Raw genomic sequence first — 26,392 nt, 5'->3', positions numbered from 1 at the left:
TTTTTCAGTGTGTTTACAAATAAAAAATGTATTCATGCAAGAATGTTATCCATATTTAATAATATTTTCCCCAATACAAGAGTCTATATTTAGTTATGCTATCAAATTTCGTCGAAATGTGGTAATCAATTTCCAGCTTCAAATGTCAACGGAGTGGGAGGGAATATAGGTAGGATGGACGTATGTCTGTGTCACTGTGTGTATTGCAATACCAGTTAGGTGTAGTACATATTCCGTGTTTCTGTTATGTCCGAGTTTGGAGTGATGCGTCCATAGGTGTATTGGATATTGACGTATAAGCTTACATCAATATCGTCGAAGCGTAGCCGTGCATTCAATACGCTGATGATATATACACGCCATACAGAATTAGCTTTGATAAAATGGCATCGTGTTCTGGGAAAGCGAAATTAATTTTTTTACATATTTCGTTTTGATTTTCATGTTAAAGCTTTGTGTTAATTAAAGAGATGACCAAAATCACAAAATGTATATTTATAAACCATTTACTAAAAGACATGTCATTAGAGATTGGAAAAATTTTCTTCGTTATTTAGGAATTCAATCATCAAATATTAACTTTATCTTTCTCTCTTACTAATACTTCTCATGCTATTTGATATATTAGGTTGGGGAAAATGTTTCTTCGCATTTTTTTTTTAAAAATTCAAAACATTTTTTTAATATAGTTTATTTACATTTAACTAGAGTATGTAGGTACCATTTTGTTGGATAACTTTTGCCATCTTATATGTAGGATCATAAACCCATTGCTATAGACATTTTGGAGCTTCTGATCAAAAAACCGCGACAAGTAGTTTTGGCAGTCCTCATGTGATATTAACCTGACACTGCCTAAAGAATTCTGAAGAGACCGAAACAGGTGCAAATCTGAAGCTCAGGACTATACGGCGGATGCATTAACACCTCCCTGCCAAATTCTCTTAATTTTTGCTGAGTGGCTAAAGATGTGTGAGGTCTAGGGTTATCATGATGAAAAACCACACCCATTCTGTTGATTAATGCTGGCCGCTTTCTCTCAACTTCTTGCTTTAATCTCATCAGTTCTTCGCAGTAGAGTTCAGAATCGGGCATAATCAGGCAGGACTATGCCTGGTTTCTTCAGAGGTAGGTTGATTCAAATCACATTACAGCCCCGCTAACTTTTATGTAATGGCGTACGTTGCGTTTAGAAAACAGGTCTTCTAATTATGCATTGTCGACTGGTATGAAAAAGAAAATTGTCCTTTGCGAATTCGTAAAAGTAGGTCTATGCCATTTTGCGATAAATTTTATGATTGTTGCTTTGCGCATATTGCTCATTATATTATGATATCCTTATCGATTAATCAACCAAGGTTGTACCAAGGATTTTTTTTTACTTCATTTCTTACAATAGAGTAGGTAATGTAGACTAAGAGCTGGTTGCAATTTCGGCATTATGAATAATCAGTGATTTTCGTAGGTAATCGTTTTGAAGCTTGTTAACGGAAGCAAACATAAATTTATTTGTCAGTTATATCGTTGCATTAATTGATAATCTGATAAAATTTGCCGGTAAATTATTATCAAAAAAAAGGATCCTGTTTAAGCATCTATGGTAAAACATATTGCAAAGGGAGTATAAATTCTGAAGTACAAGACTCGAACCTCACGCTACGCCGCTAAGGACGCGGGTGGACTCCGCGGTTTAGGCTTGCTTTATCCGCGTTCTACGACTAATATAATTCTAACTTTACTGTATTAAACTACTGAAACTCGAGCTTGTTGCCACTAATTGGCTTTAGAATTTCTGCCTCCAACTCCTAAGCTAATAATTTTTTCCAATACACATTCACAACACATTTCTGCTTTCTATGAAAATCACACAATGTAAAAAAGTTTACCACCGTTAGTCAAGACATCAAACTACTTAATATTATTTTGATAAGAGACATTCTATGGGAACAAAAGCATATGCTCCTCGGCGTCGTCACTTGCATTTTAATGAACCTAATGAAATTATTTCCATTTTTCTTTTAAAGAGTTGTTCAATAAACGAGTACCTATAGGTGTTTACAACATAAGCTTTTGCCGCTGGCACGTTTATTTTTTAACACTCGTGTTTTTCAAAATCGTATATTTCTATCAATTTTTTTGCTCGGGACTGGCTTAACACCATTTATCTCTTTGAAAAATATTATTTCAGTCGGTATGTTGCTTTATTATTTATGCAATACCGTATTATTTTTTGTAGCAAATGTACTAATACTGCCATGCAACTATAATGTTTTTCCTCAGCGAATTCTTCTTTGCTTTGCTGATCGTGTTATAAATACATCTAGCACCGAATTTGTGATACAAAGCGATTATGTCAATTGTTGTTATACTTCAAATGACTTTTTTTTCTTATTCAACAGATATTTAGCGCTATTAACACCATCTGCACTATCAAAAGATTACTGGCAAACTCAATGGCGAACTTTTATATATAAGTTAGTAGAAACAATAAAAAAGATATAAACCGTGCGCCTTTAAAGCGTATTAACGTACTACAATTCACTGGCTGATTACCAAAACCTACAGGTAGTTCCCAGTGACTTATAATCTTAAAATGTTGTATAAAGGTAAGACAGATAGCACAGGTGATAAAGAAAATCCAATTGTATTGGTTAATAGACTTTTACTGTCGTATACGTTGTTCGCATTTGTTTTTAAACCATTTTCCCAACATTTCATAAAAAAATTAGAAATAATTAAAAAAAAAAATATTTTGACTATTATAGATGTCACTAAATAAAAAGAAGTAATAAAATAATAAAATAAAATTCACAGCCTCAGACCTCAACCATAATTGTCAGAAAAACTTCTTGTCTACTTACGCTACTTCCCTCGTACCATTTTTATTTCTCTTGAATAATATATAATATTTTAAAAGCAAGCCATACCTTTTTCGCAGAGAGGCAGCTTTTTTTAAATGTTGAGCATCATGTCTTGGGATAACCGAGGAAATTTTTCTTGTCTGAAAGTTATTTAGTTTTTAAATGGCCACATTATGGATACTACCCCCGGACAGAAAATAGTAACACAGCGGCTTGGGTTGAAATAAATCGGTTGACTCCCTTTGACTATATTTTCACCCGGTGGTAAGTGATGATGCAGTTTTAGATAGTAAGTAGCATGCTAACCTGTTAGGGGTAGGACAGTTATGATACACCCAAACTTCTAATCCATTTCTAGCGATTAGCGAAAATTGGGACCACTCACTTATAAGACCCCGCACCACTGCGCCGGGAAGCTCGTCAAAAAATTGCTTACTCGTATGTTTACTAAACTTAAACTTCCATCCGAAATTAACGTTTTTATTTTTACAGGCTTTTATTTAACTTGCAATGTAATCTGGTCGGTTGAAATCTTGTAACTCAATTTTGAAGCAAATGTCTTCAACCGATTGAGCCGAATTTGTATACTGCTTATGAAGCTGTTTTTGTATACACGGTTAGATTGTATAACAATGCATGGTGGGCTATGTGATGTCATTCTTATTCCAACATAGTGGATTATTTATTTTACACTCCTGCAATATGGGTACCAAATGAAAGAGTTTGCTGAGAATAACTCGGAAAATAAAGTGACATGACTTTTATTTCATATATTTTGTATATGACTTTCATGACTGACTTTCATGATTTCATAGACTTTTATTGGCATATAGAATTTTATAGATGGCATATAAATATATTATACCGTCATTATACAAATAAAGCTAATGAGCGAGATAAACAAGTAAATTAAATAACTCGATCTTATTTTCATTTCTAAAGTTTTCTAACTAAGTTAATACGAGTAACTAAATGTCAGCACAAGCTTTTATAATATACAAATAATGTAATGACATAATAAATTGACAGTCGAAGTTCTAAAGGAAAAGTTTTCCTATTCTTTTTAACGCATTTAAATAAAAGCTTGTATAATTATCACAAAAAGGTTCTAAAGCTAAGCTTCCCCTTAGTTCTGTTCTTCGTTATGTAAATCGTCATTATAAGAGAATATTTAGGAGTCCAAAAATGCTGCGTGACATCTACCCCACCATCGTTTTTACCGAGTGATACGTCCAGCCCAATGCTGCTATAGTTTCACGCCTCGTTGGGCTATATTGGTAACCTAGATTCTTCATCAAAAATTTGTTTGAATAAAATAATTTGAACCTACGGCTGATCTTCTTCTGTTACGTAGAAGAAAGGTAAATTAAATAATAAATAAAAACAAGTCTTTATTTTGCTTACAATGACCCAATTACAATTTATATATAATATATAATTAATATAATAATAATTGTTAGTATAGCAAATTAAGCTTAATTGTGATAATATATTATCATGGATTTCCGCAAAGTAACGCCTGCTTCAATCCAATAATATATAATTATAAATTGAATAAATAAAAATACAAGTAATCAAAAACCAAATCAATAAAATACATTGGATATTAAAATTTAATTTACAATATTGTAACTTTTTAAGTTTACCATACTATTTGTAGTTTGATATAGAGCTTTTAGATTGGAGAGAAATATCGATCTATTGACGCCCTTAGAATGCCGTTAATGCTTACCCACGCTCTTAATATCGTCAAGGATGCTACTCCTTTTGATGGCACGAAAGTCATTAGTATAAGCCGTCGAGACATTTCAGAAGCACTTCAATAGCGCGGTAAGCCCAAAAGCATTCTGAAACCATAATTATACTAAACTCCTAGAGCGTTTAGCGATGCCTGTTTGTTTAGTGAAGCGGTGATAGCCCAATGGGAGGGACTTCGTCTTAACTTTCGGGGGGTCGAGTTCGAATCCAAGCACCTCTAACTTTCCCAGGTTATGTGCGTTTTAACCAATTTAAATATCGCCTGCTTCAACGGTTAAGGAAAACATCGTGAGGAAACCTGAAGGCCTGAGAGTGCTCCATAATTTTCTTTAAGATGTGTGAAGTCCACGAATCTGCACTGGGCCAGCGTGATGGATTATGTCCGTGTCCTGTATCGGTAATGGATTGTTTTAGTTAGCAAGTTCACAGGGATCCCGTGTAGAAGGTTTGAGATAAGGCTTTGTACAAACTAACTTTTGCTTCCTGGCTACAACTGGAAAACCTGTGGGTCAACATATAAGAGAACACCGCCAAATCACTACGCTCTTATTATATATGTTTAACATATTTGCTACAATTCAGTATGATACTATACTTTACTTCACATTCTTTAGTCGGTATTGTTTTGGCCCTAAATCATGTATTCGCTCTTTTTCTCATTATATATGAGCCCATGATCGTCGTGCCCATCACCAATTTGAACAACTCTTTTATTGGCCTAACCGTTGAACCCTGGACAACTATATATGTCATCCGCATCCACATAACTAAGATTATAAACATTTAATACACAATTCATAACTTCAAAGTCGTGTTCAAATCCTATATAGTTAGCAACTTGAATAGATTTTATTTAACTAGCGTAATCGATGAATTAACCTGAACCAAACCTTTTACAGCCTGTAAAACAAGCGATCCTATAAGTGATTTAATTATTCTATTAAGAGGTAAAATTCGTCTCTGGTTTCCTATTTGCCGCAATAACTATGTTACATTGCTTATATTGCTCTAGTATCAACCTACAGGCTATCATAAACCATAACCTTGCATGTAGAAAGGTAGGTACATGTTGTTATGGAAATCCCTCGAACATGCTTTATATCATTTGCGGACTAGGGAGTGGATAGATATTTTTCCGATAAAATGTAATTTATATTTCTAGGATATTTGATATGCTGTAGAAAATTGAACTGTAATATGAAATGAAACTTCGGTAAAATGTCAGTGACTACAAATAATAATCGGAAAGAAGAAATGAAATCATGCGTTTTTGGTCACCGAGCCAGTTACCGGATTATCAAGTGAAATTCAAGTATTTATTTATGAAAGAAAAGTTAATACAGAAAAATTTAGTTTTTAATCAATTAAAAGAAACTTAAAATGAAAAGCATCAGTTGATAATAAAGATGCATAATTTTAATAATGTCTCCTACATGTCTCCTCCTAGTACAGATTTTTTAGGATAACTTTGTGATCCTCCTCTTCTTGTTCATTATGTTTTACAATTTCGTCTATCCAGCTTTTAACAACATAGATTGGTAAAGCATCTATCATACGTTTATTTATGGCATACGTAGACATTATTTCGTTAGTGTATTCATCTTGACCACTAGTGATGAAACCAACTAATTCATTATCGACAATAATAGGTCCACCTTTGTCTTTAAAACACGTAACGACTTCAGTATCAATACAATCGATAAAACCAACGATTGCTTCTTGTTTTCATACATATTGTAATTCTTTCACCTATCCAACGTCAGCATTTAATCCAAAACCTATAGCTTCCATTTCATTAAGGTCATGTAAAAACGTTACATTGCTAAGATTGATTTTGGTAGCAAATGTATTATTGCGTTTCTGGGTGTAAATAACTGCAACATCTTTGGTCGATTTCGGTCCAGTATATGTTGGAAAGCTCTCACTTATTTATGTGTTAAGATATTGTACTGTCGTCTTTCTTATTGTTTGTAGTATTTAATAGGGCATGACTAATAGATTCAATACACTGGGCAAGTACAACAAGTGGTAAGTATCAGACTGTTTTTAATAATATAACCACCGCAAACGTATTCGTTACAAGGAGGATTGCCATCATAAATGGAAATTGTTTGGGACTTGCTGGACGAATTTCATGTATCTGAGTATTCTTACGTCTGGTATTGCACAATGACACGTTACCGCAAGGTTCCGGGAGATCAGGTGATATATCCAAGGATTCTGCCTCGCTTATGGTCTCGTCGGTATTCATTTTTTTCTTCCCATTCCCTCCATTGCATGTATTAGAATAAAGGAATAAAAATATAACAAAAATTAGAAACGCGAGAAATCAAAATAGCGCCACGTGATTTACTTTTTTTTTATTATTTTTAATTATGCCTTAGGTAGACTAGGCATGTTAACTTATTTTGAAAAACTGCCCTATCACGTTCGGAAGTATCTACTATATTTAAAAGATATGTTATTTTTGCAGATTTTTTTGAATATAAATTGTAAATTATATTTTGCAATGTGAACGCTCGCCAGGTGTCATAGCCGTACTCGTGACATAATAGGAAAATTGGAGCTGTACTAAGTCCATGTTCCATAGCAAAAGGTTGATTTTGGTATTGATAACAAAAAACTTAGCAACACATAGTTTGAAATCACAAAATTTCGTCTATTCAGCTTTTAACAACATAGATTGGTAAAGCATCTATCATACGTTTATTTATGGCATACGTAGACAATATTTCGTTAGTGCATTCATCTTGACCTCTAGTGATGAAACCAACTAATTCATTATCAACAATTACGCTGAGATTTTAGAGATTTGATAGAAGTTCAAGCGGTAAAAAATTATGTTTATATAGACGTGTCGTCATAACTATTTTGAATTCAGCGTTTCACCTGTCCTAACGGATCGCTAGATTTTGCAGTTTTATTTAATGAAAGTAAACACAAATCTGAATTAGATTATAAATAAAAATACGTTTTCATAATTATATATCATTAGATAAATACAATATTTCAGCGATTATTTCTAACAGTCATGATGCTTATTGGCAGCGTATTTAAACGTATATTTTTATTAATAGTAGTAAGTAGTATGATTCTGAGGTGGGCATTTTGAACATGTACAGTTAGCTTATATCTAATACTAGTGGCCCCACACGACTTTGTCCGCGTCTAAGTCCACCTTAAAACATAAGATAGAACAACTTTGACATAAATAATTTATAGAAACTTAACTTAACCGTTAACGCAGCGCAGGCAGCGGAAAGTTTTTTGAAACATTCTTTATTGGTGCTATGTTCATATTGGTCTTAGCGTGATTATATATAGTCTATAGCCTTTCTCGATAAATAGGCTATCCAACACAGAAATAATTTTACAAATCGGACCTTTAGTTTCTGAAATCATCGCGTTCGAGTAAACAAACACACAAAAAAACAAACTCTCCAGTTTTATACATCAGTATAAGATGTTTATTAGTACAAGCTTCGTAAGCATTATAGATTTGCTATTCATATAAATATTTTTTATGTAAAACAGATTAGTTCTAAATATTTTAGTATAAAATTTTCAAAATATCTGTATTTTCGCGGATTACATTCTTAATTCTTTAATTAGGTAATTTAAATATAAAATTAAATTTGACTACGATTTTGTTTTTGTTTTATTTTATAATAAAAATTTTATAACTTTAATTGTTCATTGCATGTTAGCTAACATGTTAGCACGCAGATTCGCTCGCTGCACTGATGACGTGAAGGTGACCTATTTTAAAGCATTTTGCCAATGTTTTTACACGTGTCAGCTGTTGACAAGGTTTACCAGGCGAAGCTATAACGCGCTAAGGATACAATATAATAACGCTTTTCGCATCCTAATGCAGCTGCCTCGTTTCTGTAGTGCTAAATCAATGTTCGCTGCAGCAAGGGTTCCCGATTTCTTTGCCATTCTCAGAACAAGAACGGCTTCCTTCTGGGAGAGACTTAGACCACCACCAATACCATCCTTTGCACTTTAAATGAGGACTAAAAAAAATAATAATTTTAGGTTTTAAGATAATTCTTTTTTTTTTTTTACATCTGCATTAGCTTTATTTATTATTATTGTTATTATTGTACTATAAAACAAATCTATTCTATGGGACTATGGCCTGAAAATAAAGAATTATTATTATTATTATAATTGCAATTTTGATTTCATTATCTATTTTAATTTAAATTTAACTAACCATCTGCCATTTTATATATTTTGTTCCTATTCCTATGGGTTGGGATTAATTTAATTTTTTTTAGGGTCAGCAAATATTAAGAGCAGCCCGATACCTAACTCAGAGTAAATAGAATTGATTTAATTTGTTACTATTTTTAGGCTCATTGGATTTAAAGGCGAAACATCAGCCAATACTCTCGTCGTTGTAAAACTGTCATACCGATATTCTCTATTGTACGCTCTTCAATGTTTTGAATACATAGATTTTCATTTTAGTGGCTGGGCTACTACCTATAGTAGCCAAAACATTTACAAAAGCAGGTTGAAGTTGTATGATGAAAAACAATATAATCAGACTCTAGCATTTTAAAATCGTTTGTAAATATGCTAAGTCGCTATACATTAAGAAATCGGATAATAAAATCTGAAAACCAAATACAAACAACCTAGAAAATTGTTAATAATGAATCTGAAAAAACTAAAGCACGGGACGTACATTTTTAGTTCTTTTTAAAAACTTTTTCAGAATGTTATTGTTATGTAAATTACTCGCTTAGAACCGATTAGAATTTATAAAGAGACAACATTAATGAGTGCAACGTTTTATTTGATTTTAAACATATAGAGATGCATCGAATATCACTACAAACTTCATGTTCTAAAAATTGAAGAAAACAAGTGATCTCAATAATGTTTGATATTACTTTTACCGACATAACTCAATTATGTCTGTAATAGTAAAATCAAACATTATTGAAGTCATTGCTCCTCATTTAGCAATTTTTTGCAATGAATGCATTGATATTGGTACTTTCCCAAACCATTCCTTTATTTAAATCTAGTTATAAAAATGACGTAAACAATTACAGACCTATCCCAATCTTTTAACAGCTCTAAGTAAATCTTGTGAAATAATTGTGCTGAATCTACTTTTATATCAGTTTAGTGTGTAACTTACACCCTGAGCAATGCCGTTTTACTGAAGATCGTAGCACGACGGATGCAGGCACTAAACTTGTTTAGGGCCCAAGCCTTAAACAAGTTTAGTGCCTGCATCCGCCGTTGGGTATACGTCAATTGGGCTTCATTAAGAGTAATTTAAAACCGTTTCTCTCAGAACCTTCTATCGAAAAAGCTTCAAAAGAAATATATGTTAATGTACAGGAGACATTTCTGTCGTTTTGATGACGCTTAAAGATTTTTTTTTCAAAGCCTTTACCGATGAGTAAATATTATTTAACTTCTTACTTGAAATAGATGGTAAGGAGCTTATTTACGTCAGGTGTTGCAAACCTTTTGTATTTTTAATGTACTTAATAAAAAGACGGACTAACGCAGAATGGTTTATTGGTAGAACAACGTAATTAAGTACGGGCTATTTATTAAACTACCTACATTACACTGCTCTTCTCTACATTTAACAATTAGATTTACATTAAAGCCAAAAAACTAAATATTTACATAGCTTATTTAATTACAATTACGTCATCTTTTTGACCCGCGGTCTTAATACCATACGAAGAGGACTATTAGTATTGGGAATCACTTGTGAAGGTGAAGGTGCCTTTACTAGCTGATTTTCTGTATCTGTTACAGGAGACGAACCGACAACAGAATTATCGAAACTTTTGAATGCTTCATCATTCATCTCTGTTTCTCCCGTGTTTTCACTATCCACCATGCCTGAAAATTCAAAAAAAAATCAAAATTCAAAATTCATTTATTTCAAGTAGGCCTAATACAAGCACTTTTGAAACGTCAAGTCAGTCCGTGTGTAGTGACTCTACCACCGGTTCGGAAGGCAGATTCTACCGACAAGAAACTCAGCAGTTGCTCTTTTCCAACATCAAAAATTTATATTTTATATTTTAACATTCATTTTTCTATCTTGTGAGAGATGAAACATTGCTTCCAAGCAACCTTGTCATTAAGAAACTCATCAATTGTATAATAACCTCGCTGTAATAAATGTGTTTTAACACATTCTTTAAACTTATGCATTGGTAGGTCCAAAATTACCTTAGGAATCATATTATAAAAGCGTATACTCAATCCCACCAATGACTTCTGCACCTTTCGCAGACGATATGCAGATGTCACTAATTTATGACCATTTCTTGTAAGTCGACTGTTTATATCCACTTTTTGTTTATAAAGACTAATATGTTGTCTTACAAATACTATATTGTTATAAATGTATTGTGAGGCTACCGTAAGTATACCAATTTCTTTAAATTTTTCACGGAGGGATTCACGTGATTTAAGTTTATATATTGACCGTACAGCTCTTTTCTGCAATATGAATATAGTTTCAATATCAGCAGCTTTGCCCCATAATAATATCCCGTAAGACATCACACTATGAATGTACGCGAAGTAAACAAGTCTAGCTGTTTCTACGTCAGTAATCTGTCTAATTTTCCTGACGGCGTAGGCAGCCGAGCTTAGTTTACCTGCTAGTGTATCTATATGGGTACCCCAGTGAAGCTTACAATCCAAGGTCATGCCCAGAAAAACTGTGGAATCTTCCATTTTTAGTGATTCTCCATTTATTATTATATTTTTATTAACTTTCTTTACATTTGGTAAAATAAATTCCACACACTTAGTTTTTTTTGCATTTAAAAGTAAATTATTGACAGTAAACCAGTGCGACACATGCGACATAGCACGGCTTACATCGTCAGAGTTGTCTCTACCTCTATCAGTTTAATTAGAGATGTATCATCAGCAAACAGTACAATGTCACAGGTTTCACTGACATGGTGTGGTAGATCATTTATATACACCAAAAATAGAAAGGGACCCAAGATTGAACCCCGTGGGACACCCATTGACGTAGCCGACCCCTGCGACTTAATGTCTTTTATGCAAACCCTTTGGGTTCTGTCACTGAGATAAGAGGCAACCAAATTTAGTGCAACGTTTTTGATACCATAATGGGCTAGTTTAAGAAGCAAGGTTTTATGATCAACACAATCGAATGCTTTGGATAGATCACAAAAAACAAACACCAATGGCATTCTGCGAACGTTCCCAGGCATCGTACACATGTTTTAAAAGTTTAGCGCCTGCATCCGTGGTGCTACGACCTTTAGTAAAACCGTACAGCTCCGGATGTAGTAAGTTATTTACATTGAAGTGATTCAAAAGTTGATTTAATATAATTTTTTCAAAGACCTTACTAAGAGCTGGTAAGATTGAAATGGGTCTGTAATTGTTAATGTCGTTTTTATTGCCAGATTTAAATAGAGGTATAAGTTTACTATGTTTCATTAAATTTGGAAAAGAACCTCTATCAACACATTCATTAAAAAGTATGGCTAAGTAAGGGGCAATAACGTCTATAATGTTAGATATTACCATTACAGACATACCCCATAAATCACCGGTTTTTTTCTGTTTCAACAACTTAAAATTCTTTATTATATCATATGCAGATATATGTTTAAAATTAAATAAAACGTTGCACTCATTAACGTTGTTCCTCAATAAACTCTGAGCTGCAGTAGGTGAAGAATTAAGTGAATCAGTCAACAAAATAGGAACACTCTGAAAAAAGTTTTCAAAGGTACTTGCAACCTCACTGTCAGCGGTAACTTTATTTTAATTAATTCAAAGTTTACGTTGCGAGATTTAGCTTTCCCAGTTTCATTATTAACAATTTTCCAGGTTGTTTGTACTTTGTTATCCGATTTTATGATTTGATCCTTAAAGTATAGCGACTTAGCATGAAAGCAAACGTTCTTAACCGTTTTAGAGTACATTTTTACGTGTTGTAGGAAAGCTGGAGTATGGTTATATTGTTTTTCACTATAGAGCTCATACAAATTATCTCTACTTTTGTATATGCCAATAGTTGCCCAATCGCTAAACTTTATTTTTTTATTAAAATCTATATGTTTGAAATTGAATATTTTGTTAAATTCATTTTCTATAATATTAAAGAGCGTACCATAAATGCTGTCCGGATGACCGTTCTTAAAGACAAGGGCAGGAATTTTGGATGATATTTCACCTTTGAATCGCGTCAATTTGCTCTTAGTTATACACTTCGTCGTCGGCCTACACTTGACGATATGTTCATCTTTGTTTATATTATTCAAAACAGTAATTTGTTGGTCACAATGATCTGATCTTAAGTTGGTTATTATCTTTTTACCTAAGATATCACAGTTGAGAAAAATATTATCTAAACATGATGCTGAGGTTGCTGTGATTCTAGTAGGTTCACTAAAAGCATAATTTAAATTAAAACATTTAAATAAGTTTAGCAACCTAGTCGTAGTTGCATTACTAAGTAAAATATCAACATTAAAATCCCCGCATACTATTGCTTTTTTTGTGGATACAGACAATCGCTTAAGCACATGTTAAAGTATACCTAGATTTTTTGTAATTTTTGTCAAGTATCTGATCAACGTGTCTTCTACTAGTACGATTGTCATCGTCTGTTTTGACAACATAGGAGACGGGACCGGTTCTATCCAACACTACACCTTCTTTCCGTTTTACCAAATTATTATTATAGTTCGGGACCAGAACGTGGTCTCCAGTGCTCATTACACGCAATGAGCCACCGCGACGTTCTACTTGACTTGATTGTCTATCGCGAATGACATCTCTGGTATTCGGTCGTAAAAGACCTAACCTGCCGCGTAACCTGTGTCCCAAAAGTGCCACGGAGGGTTCTTTTTGAGTGGTACAATTTTCTGTATATAAATAAAAATGTACATAACGCTTTTTCTAAATTCTCGTTTTCGATTATAGCCTGCTTTAATACTAGCTTTACAGTTTTAACATAGTTTTCACCGTTACTCGATGGATGATATTGATTCCATTTTTATTCAAATAATGAAAAATTCAAATAATTCGGATGAAGAAAATGGTGGACCATTGTCGCTCACAATGACCTTGCATAGACCGAACCGGGCAAATATTTTGCGCAGGCAAGAAATAACGGTAGCTGCCGCAGTATTTGGCACTGGTTCCACTTCCAACCATTTGGAATGAGCATCTCAAAGAACTAAATAATATTTATTACAAAACGGACCTATAAAGTCAATGTTCAGCCGCGACCAAGGCTCCACCGGCCACTCCTACGAGTGCAGCGGCGCAGGCGGCAGCTGTGCGCGCAGCGCGGCGCACTCGGTGCACTCGTGACACACGCGCTTGATATCGGCGTACCGCTCTACCACAGATAGTTCCGAGCCAGCTGTTTCATCTTAACAACGCCTATATGCCCGGAATGTAATTCGTCCATCACAGCGGCGTGCAAGCTGGCAGGGATAATTACTCTATATCATTATAACCAAACATCCCTGTTCTACAAAAATATTTTCCCGCCTTAAGTGATATTGTTTATAACGATCCGATTCAATTTGATCGGGCCATCCGAACTTAACATAACCTACAATTTTGTTTAAAGTAGTGTCTTTAGCAGTTTGATATTTAATTTAGTTAAATAAGAAAAGATGTTTTTATGTCAAATTTAAAAAAAATTAAAATCGCTTAGCTACGACTATCATATAAACATGCACGTTTTGGAAAAACTAGAGATATTTAGAGATCTAGGGGTAATATATGATCAGAAGTTAACATTTATCCCTCATATAAAAAATGTTGCAAAGCGAGCTTCTAGAATGCTAGGTTTTATTATGCGAAATGCAAAAGTTTTTAAAAATATTAAAACCAAGAAGCTTCTTTATAACAGTTTGGTAAGAAGTTTTATTGAATATTGGCTATTCTATTTTTTATTATATAAACTACTACTCAACCTGAACACTAAGCGCTCAGAACACACAATATGCTCAGAACACGTCCTTAAAGACCTGATCAAACAGCCATCAACAATGTTTCTTCGCTAGTAAGATCCGATGTACAGCGATACAACCTCTTCACAGCGTGTACGATTTTTTATGCCAAACGAACGATTTTATAGGTCCTATGTCTCATTCTCAATGGTAGACTCAACTAAAATAGGGCTAGCGTGGATTCTTACCGGTGTCATCGTCATCATATCAAACCATTACCGGCCTTCTACAGAGCAAGGGTCTCCTCCCACAATGAGAAGGGGTTCAAGACATAATCCACCACGATGACCCAGTACGGATTGGTGGACTCCACACACCTTTGAGAACATTATGTAGAACTCTCAGGCATGCAGGTTTCCTCACGATGTTGTCCTTTGCCTTTGAAGCAAGTGACATTTTAATTATTTAAAACTTACATAACTTAGAAAAGTTAGAGATGCGTACTGGGATTCGAACTCGGCCCTTCGAAAGTGAAGTCTACCACCCACTGGGCTATCACCGCTCACCGGTGTAATGAGCTAGAAACAAAAACTAGAAAGTTAGAAAGTTTTTTACATAAATTAAGTTACTTAAACAATTATCATATATTTTTTTATTAAAAAATTACAATATACCTTATAACAAAATTAAAATATAACCGAAACTTGAGTGGTGCCTAGATCGATGTCTGCATTTCGGTGCTGAACAGCCAAGTTGATCCTCTGCGCCAAAAATTATCCAGTCCTTCTGTCCTTCTACTAACGAGTTATACTAGCGCCTTCCCTTTACCGCTTTCGGTTCTATCTCAAAGATCCTCTTAAGTTGTATATCGATTAGATAAGGTTACGTGAATGAAGGTGGATAAAAATATTAACCTAATTTTTGTTGTTACAGTAACGAAGCATCATCAGTCTCACTTGTGAAACTGCATGTTATAGCGGACAAGGATGACGGTTGGATTCAAATGGTAGTATCCATGGTAACTGTGATCCCCATAGAAGATCCTTTCGGCCCGGCAGCTATTTCTGTATTACTAGATGAGTGTCCTCTACCGTCTAAGGAAACAGTAATAAGGGTGAGTAAATTAGTTTCCTATTTATAGTGCAGCCTTTTGTATGAACGTAAGAACGCTCGCAAAACTAAAGCCCTTTTAGAGCTATGAAACTTTACCGTCAAAGTAAAAAGGACTATTTACGTGAATTATAATACTGAGCATTTTAATTAGTTTCTACATTAAAGAGAAAATCAAGAAACTTTATTTTGAACAGCTACAGTAAAGCACGTAAATTGTAGCGACGTATATAAGGTGGTTTAAAAAGAAAAGGTATTTTTACTTTAACGCTAATATTCGAGTTTATTATTTTAACATCATAAGCCATTCATACAAACTTTCAACACAAATTTCGCACCCGTAGAGGGTTTACCCTATTACCCTTTACGTTACCTTTAAGTAACATATATATAGAATATATATTTAATTTTATCATTTTTACCAGATGACACAGTACCTTGGACTATCAGCTAAACGCACAAATCTGAGACACAAGAGGACACGTGTTGAGCGGAATATTTGCATCACTTTAGGATGCATCGCTGAAAAGTTAGTCGGACCTAACAGTGAAGCGATACTCACCGAGAATACACTGGACTATTTGCTGGCCTACTTGGTATGTTTTATGCTTAACAATTTCCACAAACTAAGACAGATGTATTTTTACCAATATAAAATGCAAAATCTGCAGTGTCTAATGTAAGCAGTCGCAAGCGACGTAGTCCTGTTATGACAGAATTGCAAGGGTCTTTGCAGATAGGTCACTGACTTCCTGCGACGCAAATATAAAACCACTCATTCGCATTTAGAATCCCAACTAACACTTGTCACGCAGAAATATCTGTTTTCATTACACACATAGAGGGTGTACGAAAGCAGAATTTATTTCCTAATTTGTGTTATTAATCGAAATTAAGTAGTTGGCAATAATCGAAGGGCTCGAAATACTTTGAGCTTTTGAATTCTACGTAAATCAAGTTAACATTTTACTACTATTTTTATGTATAAGATACAAAGAGCTACAAACATAAAAAATGTTTGTACCCTGCGGGCAGTCTGCATAACACCCAATACTTTAACTTTTGGGGGAAACATGAGTCTGAAGAAGTAGAGGCTTCAAGTGAGCATTAATATAAATCGTAAGATGAATGCAACAACCGGATGAAGGATTACTTCAGTAAATCTTTAATTTACATTTACCACCCTATTAGGTCTACTAATTCATCCGCTCCGCTTTACTTAATTAACAAATTGGTAAAACATTACAAACTGATGACAACAGTAATGGGTAAACTTTTCTAAAGCGCAGTATGTTCTTACTTTGTTTAAACTTGTATCTGCCCTGTCCCTGAATGGACAGCATTAGCAGCTTCCCTCTCGACGCCGACCAGCTCCTCCTGGCAAGACAGGGTAAGAGAGGTTTCGTAGCTGTTTCTGCGCCTGAAACAAACGTTGTTTTGAACATATCTATCTTATGTCGGCTTGTAGGCTTCGGCACGGCTAGCCTAAGCGGGAAAATATTAACTCCCCGGAAAATGTATGTCCTCCCACAGCTTTATTAACTCTCAGAGCATTCTAGCGAGGATAGGAGCAGAAGCTCGAGCAGAGCGACGGCCGATTGGCGCAGTGGGCAGCGACCCTGCTTTCTGAGCTAAGGCCATGGGTTCGATTCCCACAACTGGACAATGTTTGTGTGATGAACATGAATGTTTTTCAGTGTCTGGGTGTTTATCTATACATTATAAGTATTTATGTATATTATTCATATTTATCAGTCATCTTAGTACCCATAACAGAAGCTACGCTTTCTTTGGGGCTAGATGGCGATGTGTGTATTGTCGTAGTATATTTATTTATTTATTTATTTATTTATTCAAAGTCAAATATTTCTTTATTCAAATAGGCACATATATGGTTTAATGACGTAATTCAATAATAGGAGAGAACACGATAGAATACATTACACATTTTGTAAGTTACCATGGAAACTAAATAATTATTTGTTATATAATATGTGCTATAATACTTTTCATCACACTTGGATTCTGAACCCTAAGACTGTTTTAATTAGGATGTCCTGATAAAGCTTAGCCCCACAAAGAGTTTTTGTGTTAATATATTTTGGACCTTCCTTCAACCCATTTCCGGCCCACTACAGGGCACGAGTCCCCTCCCACAATGAGAAGGGGTTAAGGCCGTGACCACCACGTTGGCCCAGCAGTTTGGTGGATCAAATGACACGTGAAATATAATAAGAACATTACAATCTGCGAGAACAGGATCCATGTTTGCAGTTCCTTATCTTTTATTTCGCAAATTCTTTAGCTTTTCTATCCTCGTGTTTCTTCTTATTGCATATTTGTATTTCCACTTTAAATTGTAGCTCAAGTATTCTCAATCGCTCGCTCCGACGAAGTTACGAGGACATTTGCTGTTTCGTTTTGCTGAACTTCTCCCACTATTTTATTGTAAAAATTAATTTCATTGTTGAAAATTATAGAATAGTATTATTATGGTATCAAACCTTTAACATAAATCCATAAAGCCTACAATTTTATGGGAATCAAGTATTTAGATTCATGTCGATAGTCTAGTCAAATTTTATTCAAAATGGGTTTTTTTTTTTGGTTTTTTTGGTTTATATATTATTTATAATTTATTGGTTTGAGAAAACTCATAATAATATTCATGTATATCTGTGTAAATATATATTTCGTAGGTTCTTTTGTTGTGTTTTGGATTTCTTATCAGTAGGTAGTTGGCATTAAATGACTTAGGTTCAAAGCATGGTACGAGTATATCTTTATAATAAAAATCAAATTCGTTCTATACAAAACAGTATCACTATATAACACTGTGTTTATCATATTTTTCAGAGCCTGCACCACGAACCGTGCATAGTATTATTTGCTTTAATAGCATTAAAGAAATTCGCACTCACCTCTGTGAACAAGTTAAAAATAAAAAGTCGCTTGGATCAGTGTCCAGAGAATCCGTTACTGGTCCTTGAGAATTATGATAACAGTAACGACTGCGATTGGCGACAAGTTGGCTTTTGCGCTAAATGGGCGCTGGACAACATATGTAAGTATATCTGCATATAAAAAAATTGTTGCTGAACATTTCAATCGCATGGTAAATTGATCCTCCAAGCAAATGCGACGCTCACTGCCGCTTCAGCGTCGTTAGATACTGAGCTATGTCTGCTGATATTCTTGGGTTTCTATGAAATCCATAGTTGTTAGCATAGCGCACCTGTTTCCGAGCAAAAAGACACTGGCAACTCACTGTTCTTTGTAGTTGTCGCGAATGTTACCCAATATAGATTTTAGATTAGAATCTAACGTGTGTTGTAAATGCTTTATGTGTTTTTAGTTCGAGTTCAGTCAAATCGCGCAGTGTTTCCTTGGGTCGGGTCAAATGTTAAAAGCTTACAGAAGAATCCATCTTTAGTGGAAAATGAAATTGAAATTGTATGGAAAAAAAACTTTTTAATTCCTAAAAGCCACTCTACTAACAAAACACTATTGAAAGCTATCGCAGAACGTTTCACATTAGTTAAATTAAAGTTGCCAATGGAAAATGCGCTTGTGAGCCGATTTGATCAATCAAATAGTGTTCAGACCTAAAGTGGTATTATAAGCTTTAGAAAAATCCTCCCAATTAGCGTGCCACACGTTGCAATGCCAATTAGGACTGTCTATCTGCATTATCGGAGTGGAAAATCGTTTATCTCAATAACAACTTACTGTCGATAGACAGCGATTTATTTAATTATCGCTCCTCAGTCTGCCTGTCTCTCCGTCCGCGTCTTAATTCCCGCCTCCGCTAGTTTAAGTATGCTTTTTAGAACTATAAAGCTGGCTTTCCTTATTAACCAGGCCAAAACAGTTAAAATTTAAATTATTTAAAATATTTCATTGAAAGGCTAAATATTCATTTCATTTGTTTGTTGTTGTTACATATTTTAAAAGGATTTATACCGTTATATTCGTTCAATCCAGTTATGGCTACTATACTCAGAGTTGGCTCCCAGCTAATGAATTCCTCAACGGCTAAGAGCATGGACACGAAATTTTGCATTCGCATTCAATTGTAATAATAGATTCCAATGGTTGCTGCACTCAGACTCGGCTACCGACAATAAAACTTAATAGCTAAAAGCACAAGCACAAACTCAGTTAATTACAATATATCATTCTTATTTCTAACTTAAAAAAGCTGCTCCACTGAGGATTGGGTTCCACCAAGTGAATGCCTAAAAGGCGATGAGCTAAGGCCCTGAAATTTTGTCTTGTCGTTCCCAAATCGCGCAAATAGCATCCAAGATTTCATGACCCAAGGCCGGACATACTAACTGCTACAACAACGCAGTTACACCTATAGCGTGCGACTGAAACCACGGCGTGACTTCACTACAAAATCAATCACGCAATCTAAACTCAGTTATTAATCAAATTTAAAAACATATTGTCAATGAAAGGGACATACAAGAAACGTATTTTTTATGTCTTCTGCCTGTTAATAATGTTTCGTATTTCACCTTGGTATGGCACACTTCATGAGCAAGTCTGACGACCACTTAGCCGATAATACAATACTAGGATTCGTACCTAACACTACGCGTTTAAGATTTGAGTTTAAAACTCCACTTACAAATATTCTGGATTAACATCAGAACAATATTTAGGTAGCCGCAATTTAGGTAGACGCCTGACAAAATTTTAAAATTTATGTATTAGACTACGTAGATAACAAAGCGTATGTTCATTCAGACTGCATCAATTTTATTTAGATACCCGTCGTTACTTCTAAAGTGCGATTCAAATAATTTCAAGAGAATTTAATTGGATAATGATAAATATCCTGATGCAACGGTCAGGATGTTTCGATCTTACGTGACAAATATTGAAAAATACAGTTATTGCGACTATGACCTTTTTTTCGTGGGGTAATTTTCGAGGATACCACCGCGCCACGGGGAGGCACATTGGTTATGTCGGACTCGTACCGTCTTAAGCACGGTGTTCCAAACATCTCCGTGTAAACAAAAGAAACTCAGACACACTGTCTTGTTCTCACCAAGACGTCTTGTGAATTAGCAAGTCGTCGAAGTTTGAAGGCCTTTGGCTTTAAATAATAGATATATATATGTGATTTCAGTTATCATTGAGGGGAGAAGCCTCTCTTATGAAACAGTGGACATGAGTGGCATACACGCTATTCTAAATGCCCAAGACGGCAACGATTATTTACAAATATCCAGCAACGGACTCGAGGCCCGCTGCGACTTGTACGCTCTTGAAAGTGTACGTTGCACCGTAGAAGTGAACAAAGGTTGCTGGTATTTCGAGACCCTGATCGTTACACCCGGCTTAATGTACATCGGCTTTGCAACAATGAGAAGTCACTTTTTAACATCTGTAAGTGAATAACTACTTATACTATTTCTTAGCAGCGCTGATTAGGGTAGAGCGAGAATATGGTTGCCAAAAGGGTACCAATATTTTGTCAAGGCTTTTATGCATTATATTTTAGTAACATAAATAGCATTTAAATAAAATTTAAATAAATAATATTTACTTATCGCCTTTTACAAAAATCAACTTTAATTGCAATTTAAAAAAATATCTTGATCGCTCGATCTTATCGCATTCTGCATCGTGAACTTATAGCTTCATTTGCAGTTAGGTGGTAACTAATCGCAACTCTCGCTCATCCCCAGAAGCGGCTCTCTTACTCTGTTTTCTAATTAGTAATTTAGCATACACGTGCCATTTTATCACTCACAAAATGAAATAGCGAGTTTTACATATGTTAATTTTAGTTTTTTTTTTTTATAATATATCAGTACCTACATACACTGTTGATTTCAATTAACATTAATGTAAGTTTGCCATTGTTATTTAATCTTGGCGCGAAAATATTATGTGCGATTATTACGCACCATATAAACTCACGATAAGTGCATCTTTCTTCGCTATTTGATGTTGCGTACCTAGTCGTCATGTTGGTGGCTCTGTAATAAGCAAGATAGCAGGCTCTTGTTGTATTTCAAACCTTAACGTAAAGCTATAATATAAGTTGTATGATCTTAAAAAAATTAAAGAACCAAATTTTGTAAGTCCTTACGTCCTTAGTTTAATAGTCCTATTAAACTGTTAAGAATGCAATGGGCAGGGCATGTGCAACGCATGGAAGGCACGAGAGAAAGAGGTTGATGGAGGGCACTTTGGAGGGGCGTAGAGGCCAAGGACGACCTGGGGGTCGTTGGAGTGATGGAGTTGAGAGGGATATGAGGGTTCTAGGAGTTCGGAGCTCTGGAGAAATATGCTTGACCAAGCCAAGGCCCACCCAGGGCTGTAGAGCTTTGATGATGATGATGATGATGATGATCTTAATCGGATTTCTCCTTGCCGCATTATGAAATATAGTCCAATTGCTGAGCACACGCTTCTTTTCTAATAAAAGAGAGGTTTCCCATGGCTTCGAATATTGTATATTTTATATTGGTAACTGAAAGGCCGATTCTAAATATGGTTTATAATTAAAATAGATATTTTGTAATTAGTTAACAAGTTTTACAGATAGAAACCAGAAAGTAAAATGAACATTATTATATTATATATTTTTATTCTAATAATTTATTTAAAATGTATGAAGATATATATAATAATAACATAAAAGGCTAAATGAATAGGGGGTACTTGATCACCAACTGTTACTGACAACCCTAACTAACTGCAATTACTTTCAATCACTTTTACACGTGCATTTGTATGCGTTCGGTAGAAGATAAGACAGAATAATTATGAATACATTGGTGAACATGAACAATACAGTAAAACGTTGATGTTAAAAAATAGGAAATGCTAATTTTCTTGCCGGCTTCCATCCAACGATATTCACTACAAACTAACAGACACTGCGCTAAAAATTGCGTATAAAGTAGACTTATTCACCCTAAAACCTTGCGTCTCCTTGTTACATATTGTTAGTAACACCCTACGTCTTTTGTAGGAAAATCGAATTGTAGGCAACGACCGGTTTTCGATATCATACGATGGTTGCCGGATAAAAGTGTGGTATAACGCACAGCATTCGGCAATCGATTCAGTTCCTTCTTGGCAACCCGGTGATGTTTTGGGCTGCCTATTAGACCTGGACAATAAAGAAATCATATTTTCCCTCAACGGACAGCGCATAACTACTTGTAGAGAGATCTTCGAAGCCACCAAGTAAGTAACGTATGGATTATATTTTTAAATTCTTTATTCAAATTTGAAGAAAAGCCCAAAATGGTTTAAACCCTTTTGAACTTTAAACAGGCGTGATCCATTCCTTCAAACTGCTATCCACACATACGCAACTGATCGCTGTGAAACTGATGAAAATTAGAAACTGAAAATAAAAAGTATGTTTTTATTAAATCATTAAGATATTTTTTTGTATTTCAGTCGCGAATTCTTCGCTGCCGCTACTTTTATGGCATTCCAACAATGCCGTTTTAACTTCGGATACGAAATGTTTAGGTATCCGCCCACGGACCGAGAATTTAAAACTTTCAATGATATTGGCTGTCTTAGAGTGGATCAGAAACAGGTAATACTTATATTTTCACTTCCACTATAAACAGGCTTTCGGCGCTTTTTATTACGCTCTGTCTTATTAAATTGATGAAGGCCTAATTTACGTCTGCTTAAAATTACGCCTTCATAAATTTAATGCCAATGGCATTATGGAATGCAGATTTAAATTTTATTTAAAAAATTTATATTATATACGCAGGGAGGTCCAAAAGTTTGTGGAATGAAGGGGATGGAGTGGGGATAGGGATGCTTGCTTAGTGTCATACTAATTGCGGACTCATCATTAGTAGGTATATAAGCTGAGTTTCAGCTTAATTGCGTCATTCGTTTACGAATACTCGCCTGATAAACAAGTAAATCCGGAAGAACACTAAAACTATGGAGAAAATTGAACACCGTGCTGTAATAAAATTCCTTACCAAGCAAGGAAAGACTGGTCAAAACATTTTAAATGAAATGGGAACCGTTTATGGGGACCAGTGCCCTAGTATATCAATAATTTACAAGTGGCATGGTCTTTTTAAACATGGTCGGGAGTCTATAGACGACCTCGCTCAGGAAGGCCAGTTGAGGCCACCACATCAAACATAATCGAAAAAGTGTAAAGAACTGGAAGATACCCGTTTAAAGAAAAAACAGATATCTGCATTAGTTGGAGTATCAGATACCACCATTTTGCGAATTCTACATGACCATCTGGGTAAGACAAAAGTCAGTGCAAGATGGGTTCCGAGAATACTCACGCCGCTTCAGAGACGAGCCTGCACAGATTTTGGAGCGAATTGTTACCAGAGATGAAACATGGGTTCATTACTTTGAGCCTAAATCCAAACAAGAGTCCATGCAATGAATGCATGCACAAAAAGGGGACACCACCGTCAAAGAAGTTCAAAGCGTTGGAGTCGGCTGGAAAGTTGATGGAAACTGTTTTTTGGGATTGTGAAGAGATTCTACTGATTGATTATAAAGAAAAGGGAAGGACCATAACAGGAGAATACTACGCAACGATTCTAGGAAAATTAAAGGAGTCCATCAAGGAAAAACATCAAGGAAAACTGACCAAAGGTGTGTTGCTTTTGCAAGACAACGCACCGGTTCACAAGAGCAGAGTTGCAATGGCTGCTCTGCTCACACATGGCTTCGAATCGCTAATCCACCCACCCTACAGTCCAGATCTGGCTCCAAGTGATTTTTATTTGTTCCCAAATTTAAAAAAAGACTTAAAGGGAAGGAAATTTTCCGACGAAAATGAGGATAATAATGAAGGAGGCAATTTTGGCTCATTTTGCGGCAAAAGAAAAAATATTTTTACGACGGTTTAGAAAAATTAATTCATAGATCTAATAAATGTATTCAAATTCAGGGTGATTATGTTGAAAAGGAAAAATAGTTTTGTTGTTTCATTTTATTTCAAACCCTTCCATTCCACGAACATTTGGAGCTCCCCTCGTATATAAAAAATATCTATAGAAATATACCATATTTAATAGGAATAAACTATTAACAGTCGTTTTATAGAACCGTTTTGGTTAAGCAGGTTTGCTTAAGTTCTCTTATTATTGATTTTTGCAGATACTACCAAAGAGGTTATACTTGGAAAAACTCAAGAACATCGCAGAAAACGATAATAGTTGTTCAATATGCTACGACAACGTTCCTTCACGCATTCTTGAGCCCTGCGGACATAAGTAAGTTTTATCGTCATATTTGGGTTGACTTTCATAAAGCCAATGACAGACCCGCAGCGCTGTTCCAATGCAGCTTCTAGGGTGAAGTGGTAGCAAACTTAAGCAGCAATTATTAGGAGGTGATCATTATCATGACCTTCGACTTAAGAAGACAACCTAAGTTGTATATAAAGTTACCGACCCCACCTATAAGTGGTCTACCTAGCAGTATAAGCAAACAATTAAGTATTTCGATACGATGCTGTGAAGAAACGAGTTGGGCCTAACTATAGAACCTTTCGTGCGGATAAGCACGTTTCCATATTATAATGCCATCAGTTGAAATTGCAGACTAGTACATCGGAACAAAATCTATTTTCACGCCACCATAGATTTTTTGCATAGGTAGAGATAGTTTTTGGCCGAAAAGGACAGTTCTAGAGCGTAATTCCGTTATTACATTGTAAGTTGTTTAAAATAATGCACACAAAATACTTAAAAAAAATTTAAAGTGTGAAAATGAGTTCCTTCTTTTACGCTTTTTTTGCATTAATTATAATGGAGGGAAGGATGGTGTTTTAATAGAGTAGTAGTTTGGTCTGATTTTCGTAACTTATGAATTGTATCTTGTTCCAGTGGCTTTTGCTCAGTCTGCACATCAAAGATCACGTCTTGCCCGTTGTGTAGATGTGTAATCATACAAGTAAAAAAGGACATGGCCTGACGTCACGCTCGGATGGTCGATGAGGCCAGAGCGCTGTCTCATCGACGTCCGCGTCCTTCCTGTTCTTACCAGGTTCCACCGACGGACAGTGCTGTTTCAGTAGACAGTGATGATAACTTGTTCCGTATTATATCCTTGCGGCGAAAGCTGAACTTACATCCGTGGAGTGCCCCTCGGTCCCCAACCAACTCCATAAATAATGTTAACGTTTCCTCTAATCAGCTTTGTGAAACTGAGTCAACTTCATTGGAAGAAATTGAACAGAGAGAAAAAGAAAAAGAAACAGTAGAATCAGAAGAAGAAGCTGAAGTAGAGGTAGAAGTAGTAACAGAAGAATTAGTAGAAGAAGAGGATTACACCCCCTCTTATTCACCCGTATTAGATGACGAAATGCTTATACTTAACAATATATTGCATAACCTGAGTATAAGCGAACGTCAGTTACAGCCTCAGCCGTTTCCGGCACCATCGCGTTGGGTCCCATCTCTTGCCACCATCTTAGAAGAGGAAGTCATCACCATCCACCTAGAATGAATGCAGTCTTTTATGTGCTTGCTAGAATTCTGCATATCTTCTGTTTATAAACCCTCTCCCAGAAATCTCAGCAGATGTGGATAACATACAAAGAGAGTGTGTCGATTCCAAAACAGGAACAATTTTTTTTTCCTTTTTGACATAAAAAAAAGTTTGCCATAAATTCATACATAACTTAATACACTACGCCATCCTTAGAAACGAAACAGTTTA

At 35.2% G+C, this 26,392-nt stretch overlaps 1 protein-coding gene across 1 annotated transcript in view; it reads left to right on the top strand.

The window, feature by feature from the left end:
- LOC120636610 (RING finger and SPRY domain-containing protein 1-like) overlaps positions 1-25,645 on the top strand; it is a 31,120-nt gene extending 5,475 nt beyond the window's left edge. Inside the window, exons 3-10 of the mRNA XM_039908158.1 lie at positions 15,509-15,689; positions 16,111-16,281; positions 18,542-18,749; positions 20,829-21,088; positions 22,686-22,903; positions 23,123-23,267; positions 24,827-24,942; positions 25,558-25,645. Coding sequence (XP_039764092.1) covers positions 15,509-15,689; positions 16,111-16,281; positions 18,542-18,749; positions 20,829-21,088; positions 22,686-22,903; positions 23,123-23,267; positions 24,827-24,942; positions 25,558-25,645 — 1,387 coding nt within the window. The remainder of the gene's footprint in view (positions 1-15,508; positions 15,690-16,110; positions 16,282-18,541; positions 18,750-20,828; positions 21,089-22,685; positions 22,904-23,122; positions 23,268-24,826; positions 24,943-25,557) is intronic.
- The last annotated feature ends 747 nt before the right edge of the window (positions 25,646-26,392 follow it).

The sequence above is a fragment of the Pararge aegeria genome, chromosome Z (assembly GCF_905163445.1).
Source record: "Pararge aegeria chromosome Z, ilParAegt1.1, whole genome shotgun sequence".
Classification (NCBI taxonomy): Eukaryota; Metazoa; Arthropoda; class Insecta; order Lepidoptera; family Nymphalidae; genus Pararge; species Pararge aegeria.
This window is presented reverse-complemented; position numbering and strand designations above follow the sequence as displayed.